Source organism: Pantherophis guttatus, chromosome 13 (assembly GCF_059756535.1).
Source record: "Pantherophis guttatus breed Tessera chromosome 13, ASM5975653v1, whole genome shotgun sequence".
Classification (NCBI taxonomy): Eukaryota; Metazoa; Chordata; class Lepidosauria; order Squamata; family Colubridae; genus Pantherophis; species Pantherophis guttatus.
In genome coordinates, this window is record NC_142075.1 from 23,777,555 (window position 1) to 23,789,066 (window position 11,512).

The 11,512-nt window shown below is 45.7% G+C and overlaps 1 protein-coding gene across 1 annotated transcript; it reads left to right on the plus strand.

The window, feature by feature from the left end:
- The first annotated feature begins 663 nt into the window (after nucleotides 1–663).
- Nucleotides 664–11,240, plus strand: SNUPN (snurportin 1). The gene is made up of 9 exons (XM_060689496.2): nucleotides 664–769; nucleotides 2,404–2,578; nucleotides 3,463–3,655; nucleotides 6,758–6,862; nucleotides 7,681–7,777; nucleotides 7,922–8,019; nucleotides 8,762–8,839; nucleotides 9,420–9,500; nucleotides 10,813–11,240. Exons 2-9 carry the CDS (start codon nucleotides 2,421–2,423, stop codon nucleotides 11,131–11,133), a joined length of 1,131 nt encoding a protein of 376 aa, XP_060545479.1. The 5' UTR covers nucleotides 664–769; nucleotides 2,404–2,420; the 3' UTR covers nucleotides 11,134–11,240.
- Nucleotides 11,241–11,512: the final 272 nt, after the last annotated feature.

The following is an 11,512-nucleotide window of genomic DNA, read 5'->3' on the forward strand; positions in this document are numbered from 1 at the left end:
GCAGGTGCCAGGATGCATCCCAATCTTTCCCCTCTGGGGATTGACGTTGGCCGTCCCAACCCGCTCAGTCTCCAATGAAATTTGGAAGGCGTGCAAAGGTTGCCTCTCCGAAAATGATCACCATGGTTGGAAAACCAAAGGTCCTTTATGGCTTCGCTGCATCAAAGCAGGCAATCGAAGCATCTACCTCGGGGTTGGTGCAACTTGGCTGCTTTAAGAGGGCTGGACTTCAACTCCCAGAATTCCTCAGCAAGCCAAGCCAAGCCAGGAAAGCAAAACCAAGCTGGCTGGGGAGTTCTGGGAGTTGAAGTCCAGCCCTCTTAAAGCAACCAAGTTGCACCAACACTAGTTTAAAAAAATGGAAGGTTTGGATTGCAAACCACATTTCAGGATGGTTAGGCGCCGCCTCCCCCCCCCCCCAACCTAGAGGGCGAAGATGCTGGATAGAAGGGGAGGGGCAAGCTCTAGTTTAGCCCCGCCTCTTGATCCGCGCATGCCTCCAAACGCGGTTTGCAGCGAAGCCAGCTGGACGTTCCATTTAAAGCTGCGCGCATGCGCCGCTTGCACGTTCCAAGCGGAGGGAGGGAGGGAGGGAGAGAGAGAGAAGGTGAAGAGGAAGAGGCGGAGCGGCCCTTCCGGAAGCCCCGCCCCTCGCACTGTGACGCAATCGCGAAAGGGGCGGGGCAGGGCGCGCTTCCGTTGGCCGCGCTCTCGGGAAGGCGAGTTCGCGGGTTCGAATCCCGCCTGGCGGCGAGCGAAGCTGGGTTGGGTAAGCGTTGAGAGGCGGAGACGACCTCCGGGCGGGGTCTTTTCTCCAGGCCATCAGTCCTTCTTTCCCTCCCTGGTCCTCGTCCCCGGATTGGGAGAGTGAAAGGGATGTTCATTTAAAAACAAAAAAAAGCAGTCCCCTGGGCATGTGCAGAGTGCATTCAAGCCGACCTCTGAGGTGGGGGTGGGGGTGGGAAATCTCCTCTTCCCTCCCTCTTTGGATTCCTCTCTCTTCTTCCTACCCCTGCAAGGAAAGGTTGGACTACAGTTCCCATCCTGGCTGGGGATGATGGGTGTTGCAGCACCAGCCCTCTGCTGGGAGGTGGATCGAGCTGGCGGGGCCTACAGCATCCCTCCAGGATGGGGTGGCTGGGCATCAAACCTGGGGCAAGAGCCTGATTTTATGACCTCTTTGGCCGTGGCTGTTGAGCGAAACATTGCAGTCATTAAGTGAATTACACGGTCATTAAATGAGTCTGACTCCCCCCTCCTTCCCCCCCCCCCCCCCCGCCGCCATTGACTTCTGCTGGTCGGAAGCTGGCTGGCTGGCTGGCTGGCTCTGGGATGCTGCAACCCTTGTAAATACATTCCGGTTGCCAAGCAACCCAAATTTTGATCACATGATCCTGGGGAACCTTATAATGACGGTTGTAAGTATGAGGAGCAACTTTTTTTCAGGGTCACTTGTGGAACCAGGGCCAGATTTTCCTATAGGCTAACTAGGCTTCAGCCTAGGGCCTCAAGATCAAGAGGGGCCTACATTCAAATTGTTAGCAAAATTAAAATTACACTTTCACTATAGGTGAAAGGGCCTCATAAGTGGAATAGCCTAGGGCCTCTTTTCATCTAAATCCGGCCCTGTGTGGAACAGCCACTACTCCCAGAATTCCCTAAAAAGCATGGCTGGCTGGGGAATTCTGGGAGTTGAAGTCCACAACTGTTAAAGTGGCCAAAGGTTGGAGACCCCGGACAAGGAGTCAACTCGGGAAGCAAAGCACATGTGGACGCTGAATGGCCCCTCCCTGGCTGGGGAATAAATAGAAGGAAAGGGGAGTGGTGGTCGTAGGAGACAACCGTTCGTATTTCTGAAGATTTTGGCCCTGTGGGACTGCTTGCCAGAACTTAATTTGCAGCCTTTTGGGCGGGGAGTTCATGGCCTGACAATTATCGCAAGGAATTGATAAGGTCTGTTGCTGCATTTAACTCCTTGAAGGACTATCGCTTGGACTTTTCGGTGGGTGAATGCTATTAATTCACAAGAGGTAAATAAAAGGGGTTTTTTTCGTGGCCAGGAGTCTGTTTCTTGCTTCTGCTAAGGCTGGGCCAGAACAGGGTCAAGCTATTTTCCAAATCTCCCGAAGGCCAGAGAAGGAATAATGGATGGAAACTGAACAAGGAGAGATTCAACCTAGAAATAAGGGGAAAAAATTCTGACAGTGAGAACAATCAACCAATGGAACAGAAGTTGCCTTCAGAAGTTATGGGAGCTTCATCACTGGAGGCTTTCAAGAAGAGACTGGACAGCCATTTGTTAGAAATGGTGTAGGGTCTCCTGCTTGGGTGGAAGGTTGGACTAGATGACCTACAAGCTCCCTTCCAACTCTATTAATCTGTTATATTCCTTCCTCCATCCAGGCTGCCCCAGAGGAAGAATGGAGGAGCTGAGCCAGGCTCTGGCCTGCAACTTTGTCGTCTCGCAGGACCTGAACAGCCCCGCAGCTCCACACCCACGCCTGGCCCAGTACAAGCCCAAGTACAGCTCCCTGGAGCAGGGCGAGAGACGCCGGCGGCTGCTGGAGTTTCAGAAGACGTAAGAGAGGCCCCCACCCCCGGCATTAAAGCCAGCAAGTCTCTTGTCCTGCCCCACTGCGGGGTGGGGAAGGCCTTCGAACGGCTCCTCTGGAGAATCAGAGGGTTTTTTTCCCTGCACGGTTTGGAGCAGAGAACACCCCACTTAGTTGCTATTTCTTTCCTTTTAAAAATGTAGTTATTTTTATTATATATTTATTATGGCTGCTCCAGAAAGTCTCAGAGGTGCTTATAGTATCCAGGTAGCTGATTAAAAACAGTTTAAGCAAAAATTTATAAAGGGCAACTCAGACTAAAAGGAACCATAGCAATAAAAACATGATGTTTGAACTTCCTTCCTTCCTACTATTCTCCCTCCCATTTTCCCCTTCCTTCCTTCCTTCCTTCCTTCCTTCCTTCCTTCCTTCCCACTGTCCTCCCTCCCATTTCCCCTTCCTTCCTTCCTTCCTTCCTTTCATTCTTCCTTCTCACTATCCTCCCTCCATTTTCCTTTCCTCCTTGTTTTCTCCCTTCCTTCCTCCTCACTATCCTCAATTTTCCGTCCTTTCCTCTTTCTTTCTTCCTTCCTTCCTTCCTTCCTTCCTTCCTTCCTCCTCCCTCCCTCCTTCCATTTTCCTTCCCTCTCTGTTTTCCTCTTTCCCTCCTTCCCTCCTTCTCCCTTTTCGGAGATCAATCACAACAGTCTTTAAGCGATCCATCCTTAAGCAAAGACTTCCTACATTCAAGAAAATTAATCCCATTTTTCTTCCCTTTCTGACCCTTTGTGCAGAACTTCTGAATGTTGAGCTCACCTCATTACTGTCCCTTTGAGGTGGTTCTTCCCCTGTAGGGTTAAACTTGATTTTAGGGTTGTTTTTTTTTCTCTCTCTCTCTCTCTCTGTCAAGTAAGCGGCTGGACTATATAAATCATGCCAGAAGGCTGGCGGAGGATGATTGGACCTACACAGAGGAGGAGGAGGAGGAGGAGGAGAAGAAGAGAGAGACGGAGAAGGAGGGAGAGACAGCCAAGGCTGATGGAGATCATGAAGACATGGAACTAGACATGGTGAAAAAGCTACCCAGGCGATATGCCAACCAGGTAAGCAGGAGAAAACGGGAGTCAGTTCTCCTTATTTTTTTCATTATTGTCATTTTATTTGTTAGTGGTCCAGCCCTCTGAAGAAGGATCTAAGTAACAGGTTGTTGCAAGAGATAGGTGTTTTCAATATTTCTCTCGTTGATGGATTTTCATCAAAGTCATTGACACCTCCAAAAAGTTCAGCTTCCCTAGAAAACTTAGGAAATAGAAGTTGTGTTTTTACATAGGCATCATTTAGGAGCTGAAGGTGGAATAAGGAATCAGGTTGTCCTGATTTTATGGTGGGTTTTTAAAATTTGAAATTGGTTTTAAATTGAAATGTTTTAAATTATGGGCCAAACTTATTTAATTATTTTAAATCTATTTTAACTTTTCTGTACAAATGTTTTACTTTGGCTGTTCACCGCCCTGAGTCCGAAAGGAGAAGGGCAGTATAGAAATCTGATAAAATCAATCAATCAATCAATCAATCAAAATGGTCTCAAAATGTAAAGCTGACAGAGGTATGAAACAGCAGGCAGGGTGGCCCAACTAAGAGAGTTTTAAAAAATTAACAAATTTATTTCTAGTTGTTACAGTTTTTTCCTCCCTTTAAAGTAACACATGCATTGAATCTTTTTTAAAAAAAGAAACTAAACAAAACAGTAAAAACAAAGAAACGGGAAAGGAGTACTTCTTCATACATAAAATAAACTTTACCTTAGAGCAAAAAGTGGAAAGTCTTAATTTTTTTGATGTAATCATATTTTCACATCCAGTTACTTTTTATCTTGGATTGATACAATAAAACAGTTTTTTTAAAAAAAAAAAAAAAAAGCAGGGGGGGAAACCGTCCATTATTTTCCATATGCCTTACAAGAATACTTTGGCAACTTTGTGTTACATTATTCTTCAAACTTTAAAATAATGATAAGATCCGGCAGAGAAAGAGAAACATTGGTGTTCAAACATTTTCTCTTGTGTGTATAAACGCAGTCATGAAAATAAATAATACTCAACTTGTGAAAATCATACAGTTTTTTCCCACTCTAAATTCCTTCCTGCCTAAAGATTCTTAAATGATTTTCAGATACTCTAAATTTTAAAAAACACACCAAGCTACCAGGGTTCCAGAATCCCCTTTTCAAAAATAGTTCATGGAAGAACAAAAGACCCAAAATTATTTATAATTTTCCTTCCTGTTTTTATTTCTATTGATCAGATGGGTAATCAAACATTTAAACAAAATTACTCCCCAGGAAAACAGAGACGGGGTTCTCCTTAGCCACTTTCCACCTATCCTAAAAAGGACCTTCCATTTCAGAAAAAAATTCCTAGAGAGTTGATTTCCTGTTGTTAATTTTTTTTATACATATATGCATGTTTTTATTCAAAGTTTTAACAACAGTTGTAAGAAGTAAGACAAACTAAAGTAGAACGGGAAAGAAAAGGAGAAATAAAAGAAAAAGTTAAAGGTACAAAAAAGAAAAAAAGGAAAGAAAATAAAAGTAGAAAAAGAAGAAAATTTTAAAAAAATATGTAAAGAACTGGCTTCTGAACATCTTCAGAACATTTTAACTGCTCTCTCTAAAGTTGCATCGACTCTCTTCTTTCTATAACCTATCCTTCCTTCTCATCAAAACTATAAAACTATCTTCTCATCGTTCCTATCACCCATCTCCTCCCACTTATGACTGTATGACTGTAACCTCGTTGGTGGTATCCTTACGATTTATACTGACTGTTTCCTAGTATGATTTGATTGCTTATTTGTACCCTGAGACTATCATTAAGTGTTGTACCTTATGATTCTTGATGAATGTATCTTTTTTTTTTATGTACACTGAGAGCGTATACACCAAAGAGAAATTCCTTGTGTGTCCAATCACACTTGGCCAATAAAGAATTCTAATCTAATATAATCTATAAATCGCAAATTCATTTTTTTTCTAACGGGCTTCCAGTCACTGATAAATGTAGATATTGTCATTTCTCTGATCAGTTTAGCCATTTTTGCAGGTCCCGTCACCTTCACTATAGTATTGTTAATTATTTTGATGGCTAAGTGGCTCAGCAAGGCCATCCTTATCAGTCCCCAGAAAATTATCTACCCAGGCAATCAAACCTCCTCATTAAATCCAAGGACTCTCTATTGCAAATGTGGTTTCCTTTATTTATTTATTTTACAGAGGCTGCCCAAGCCTGAATTTTTTTTCCTGCCTATTCATTTCATCTTCTTACTTCTTAATAACTCACTAAGCTTTATGTTTTGCAAGGTGAAAAACAAGATGAGAAAAAGGCATCTAAGAGTTACAAAGAAAACTGTGGAGATTCTCAGTCCTCGAGATCAGGGGTCTCCAACCTTGGCAACTTTAAGACTTGTGGCTTTGCTTTGCTGGCTGAGGAATTCTGGGAGTTGAAGTCCACAAGTCTGAAAGTTGCCAAGGTTGGAGACCCCTGCTCCAGATCATAAATGTTTTTCAAGAGGCAACTGAGCTTTCTTTGTTTTTCTTGGAAGACGTTTCGCTTCTCATCCAAGAAGCTTCTTCAGTTCTGAAGAAGTTCTTCAGTTCTTCTGAACTTCAGGGAGCTTTGAACTTCCCAGCACAAGCCAGGGTGGGGTTTTAACTCACAGTAGGATCCGTTGAAAAATTAAACTTTGGCAGCCTATCTAATGTTAGGGAGGTGAAAGCTAGTTTGATCTTTGGGAGAAAAGAGGAGCAGATGGGGATATTCAACTCTATGCGTCCTGAAGATGACAGTCCAAGAAGGAGTTTGAGGGAGGTCTACCTTCTGGGAGTCTCTTCAATAGCCAACTTCTGAGTTGATTCAAGTTGTTGGCCCAGGGATGTTAACTCAGGAGTTGGGTTGGCTGAATCCTGTGGCAGGCAGATGTCATGGGAAATGAGAATCTGTTGTATAATGCATCATTGGTTGGGGGGGTTTCAGATCTTGGAGACCTCAGGGGAGAACTGAAAATCTTGGGCATTCACAGCAAGCACTCAAAAAACTGACCTTCAACTTGGCGTTTCTTCATTGGGGTCAGATGGTTCCTTTTCTCGTTCTGGATCTTTAGTGGGTTTTCTCAAGGCGGTTGAACTGTCTGCTTTCTCTTCTCTGCAGCTGATGCTCTCTGAGTGGCTGATCGATGTCCCCCCAGATCTGGATCTGGAGTGGCTCTTCGTGGTGTGTCCAATAGGGAAGAGAGCGCTTGTCGTGGCCTCCAGGGTAAGAAACCAGGTGGAGAGCCAACCTGGCGTTGCGGTTAAGGGTTGGACGGTCAGTGGGAAACTCAGATTCATGTTCAATCTTGGCCATGGAGGCTTTGTGGGTAGCTCTGGGCTGGTCCCTCTCAACCTTAACCTGCTTCTTCAGATTGTTATGGGGAAGAAGACGAGAGCAGTGGGTACATCAATTTGTGCTTCTATGTGAAGAAGCAGGAGGCCATCCTCCTCTTCCCCTTCTCCTCTTAGTCCTCCTCCTCCTCTTCTTCCTTCTTTCTCCTCCTTTCCCCTTTCTTTCTTCCTTTTCCTCCTATTCTCTTCCTCCTTCCTTTCCCCATCTTTTTTCCTTCTCCTTCTTTCTCCTCTTTTCCTTCTTTCTTCCTTTTCCTCATCTCCTCCTCCCTCTTCCTTTCCCATTCTTCTTCCTTCCTTCCTTCCTTCTCCTTCTCCTTCTTTTCCCCTTCTTCCTTCCTTCCTTCCCCTTCTCCTCCTTTCTCCTCCTCTTTTTTCCCTTCTCCTTCTTCCTTTTCCTCCTGTTCTCCTCCTCTTCCTCCTTCCTTTCCCCGTCTTTCTTCCTTCTCCTCCTTCTTTCTCCTCCTTTCCCCTTTCTTCCTTTTCCTCTTCTCCTCCTCCTTCCTTTCCCTTTCTTCTTCCTTTCTCCTCCTCCTCCTCTTTTTTCCTTTCTCCTTTCTTCCTCCCTTCCTTCTCCTCCTCCTCTTCGTCCTCCCAAGCTTAAGACAAGATGCCCAGGTCAAATGAATGCTTTGCCCTGGGAAAAAAAAACATATTCTCATTTTTTTCTCTCGCTTCGCACACTTCTAGGGCAACACGGCAGCGTACACCAAAAGCGGTTTCTGCGTCAATCGGTTCCCGTCTCTTTTGCCTGGTGGGAACCGGCTTAATTCAGCAACAGGGAAAGGTGAGTTTTCCAGTTCTTTTCTCTTCATGACCATCATTGTCGTTCTTGGCAAGGACGAAATCAAAAAATTTTGCACAACCTCCCTGATTTACAACACAGCCAGAATTTAACACAAGGACTAATCCCGGTGGGTGTCACTTACAGAATACACCATCTTGGATTGCATCTACAACGAGGTCCAGCAGACGTACTACATCCTTGACGTGATGTGTTGGCGGGGACACCCTGTTTATGACTGCCAGGTAACTATGGCCGACCACTCACACCCCTAGGTCAACGAGAGATGCCTCGGAGGTTCCTCCTAAACCTGGTTACTGTTAGGCTTCATTTGGTGGTTTGTGAGTTAGGACGTTGGGGGGGGCTCCTAGGATTCAATTGCTTGGGTGAACCGCAGAGAGAAGGTTAAATCTGCTTGAACCTGTAATGCAGAAGTCTTCAAACTTGCCAGCTTTAAGACTTGTGGACTTCAACTCCCAGAATTCTCCAGACAGCTATGCTTGATTTAAATAGTTCTCTCCTTCTTCCACAATATTTTTGGTTCCCCCTAACTTCAGAATTACAGCCTTCCCTTGTGGTGGTTCCTCCTTTTTTCTTGCTAGGGTTTGGAAAGTCCAGGAAAATCCATTGATTTATATATATATTTATTTCTTTTTGCAGAAATGAGTTATGTAGGTGGCATTAAGGCCTGGTTTAAGCATGCTTCATGGGCTGGGTTGCAATTGCCATGTAAGCCCTAAACCATGGCTTATAAACCTGAGTGAGTTTGTGACAATATGCTTGGCCTAATAGAGAAGGCTCCAGCCTTGTCAACTTACAGACTTCAACTCATGGCTGGCTGGGGAATTCTGGGAGTTGAAGTCCACAAGTCTTAAAGCTGCCAAATTTGAAGACCTCTGCTGTAATGGGATATGCAGATGACATTGGGGGAGGAAGGAAAGAGCCTTTCACACCTCTTGGTCCCCTTTTCTTCCCTTCCTTCTCCAGACAGATTTCAGATTCTACTGGCTACATTCCAAAATGGAAGAGGAGATGGACTTGTCGGAGAAAAGCCGACTTAACCCAGTGAGTCATTTTTTTAAAATTTTATTTTGACCAAATATTTTCACAGCCCTCTTTTTGACTCGTGCAGTAGACAGGTCCTCCATGGAAGGCAGGTTGGTAGCCATGGTTTCTTCTGCAGTTCTAATCATCCTCTGAAGTCGGTGTCTGCCTTGTTGGGTTGCAGAGCCAAACCAGACAGTTATGGAGGTGCAGATGACAGGCTCAATAATTCCTCTGTAGAACTGTTATCAGCAGCTCCTTGGGCAGTTTGAGCTTCCTGAGTTGGCGCAGAAAGAACATTCTTTGTTGGGCTTTTTTGATGACGTTTTTGATGTTAGGTGTCCATTTTACCACATTTTTTAAAATTTTGATTTGGCTTGGTTTATGTAGTGTTGGCAGGGGAATTCTGGGAGTTGAAGTGCCCCCCCACCCCACCCCGACACTTTCAAATTGCGGTGATTCAAGTGGCCTACCTCATACTCGCCGAGTTGTTTGGAGGTAGACTGCCTCTAAGCCTGGAGGCTCCGTTTCCCACTCATCTATCAAACAAAGCATAGGGTTTACATAACGTGTGTGCTGACTTCTTCGGCCTCTTTCTCAGTATAGGTTTGTGGGCCTCAAGAGCTACTCCTGCAATTCAGCCAGCCTGTGTGAGGTTCTGGCGATGACCTTCCCCTTCGAGGTGAGTTGGCCTTGTTCACATGAACGCATCTCAGTTTTAACGTCCTTCGTTAAATGGCTTTCACGCCAGGCTGGGTCTGCAAGGGAGGGGTTCTCCTGCTGGGTTCCCCAACAAAGGGGCCCCCAAAGCAGCACCTTCCAGATACCAGCACCCTCATCACATACATACAGACCAGGGGTGAAATGCTCCCGGTTCGGACCGGATCGCCCGATCCGGTAGCGATGGAGGCAGGTGGTTCGGAGAACCGGTAGCAAAAATCCCTGCCCCCCCCACTCCCATTGCCCAGCTGAGCCGTGCAATCATCAGAAGCTTTTTTTTAATTTTTAAAAGCATTTTTTCTACAACCTCTTTGGCCGAAAAAATGCTTTTAAAAGTAAAAGTAAAATTTAAAAAAAGGCCTCTGATGATGACGTGGCTCTGCTGGGATCATCAGAGGCTTTTTTTTAAAAAAAAAGAAAGCCTCCGCCGATCAGGCAAGTCAGCTGGGATCGTCAGAGGCTTTTAAAAGCATTTTTTTTTACAACCTCTTCAGCCGAAGAGGTTGTAGAAAAAATGGTTTTAAAAGAAAAGAAAGAAAAAAAAGTGGGCCACGTCCACTCAGTCACGCCCACAGAACTGGTAGTCACAAATTTTACATTTCACCCCTGATACAGATCCCGCACAAACAATTCACTCACTTATGTGGATATTCAGTAGTTGCCTCCAGAGGTTGTGGGTGCTCCATCCCTGGGGGTTTTTTAAAGAAGAAACTGGACAGCCACTTGTCTGGAGTGGTTTAGGGTCTCGGGGTTGGACTAGAAGACCTCCAAGGTCCCTCCCAACTCTTTTTGTTATTCTGAATTCTGTTTAAGCAAAGTCACTCTGACCGTATAGGCTTCTCAAAGCGTAGAGCTCCCCCTGCTGGACTTGTGGTGCAAACACAGCTCCCCTGGTGGAGACAGCCAGCCACCCCCAAAACTACTAGAAGTTCCTCCTTTTGAGGCGAATGGTGATCCCAGGGCTCTGAGATGCTGCAACTGTCTTAAATGCGGGTTGCCAATCGCCCGAATTATGATCCCGTGGCTTTGGGGATTCTGCAACGGTCGTAAATGCGAGGACTGGACATAAATTGCTTCTCTTTCCAGTCGTGTTCTTGCTCCGAACGGTCATAAGTTGAGAACTATTTTGATGTGTTATCATCAAAATTCTTAATCAGGAGCTTCCAATCACATCGTTTCGGTCGCCATCTTGACTTTTTTGCCCTCTTCCCCATGGATTCCCGCGCCTTATCCTGAACCCGACCCAGCTGTTTTCATCCGGTTTCTCCTTGCAGGTAGACGGGATCCTTTTCTATCACAAGCAAGCGCACTACAACCCCGGCAGCACGCCGTTAGTGGGCTGGCTGCGCCCTTACATGGTCTCCGACATCTTGGGCATCGTGGTGCCCAGCTGCCCGCTCACCTCCAAGCCCGGCTACGCGGGGCAGCAGCTGCAGCAAATCATTGAGCACAAGAGGAATAAAAACCAGCAGCCGGGCGCGGCTGACGATCCCCCCTCGCAAGACGGGCGTTACGAACTGGAGCATTTGTCCACTCCTCCAGTGGAAGCATCTCAGCCCCTCTCACCCAGCGGGGAGTGCCAGATGGACAACTGACCGGAGATCAGAAAGTGGTCGAGAAGATTCTCTGTCAACCCAGATAGGAACCCCCATTATATATATATATATATATATATGTAGGTCTTTGGTTATTCGGGTCTTCTCCCATGTAAAATTGGAAGTGTCTTGGCGACGTTTCGACGAAGTCTCATTCGTCATCTTCAGGCTGGTGTTCTCGGCTTCGTGCTTCCAGGAGCAATGCTGGAAGCTCCTGGAAGCACGAAGCCGAGAACACCAGCCTGAAGATGACGAATGAGACTTCGTCGAAACGTCGCCAAGACACTTCCAATTTTACGTGGGAGAAGACCCGAATAACCAAAGACCTACATACAAACACCCGCGAAAACCTGAGAAAACATATATATACTGCGAACTC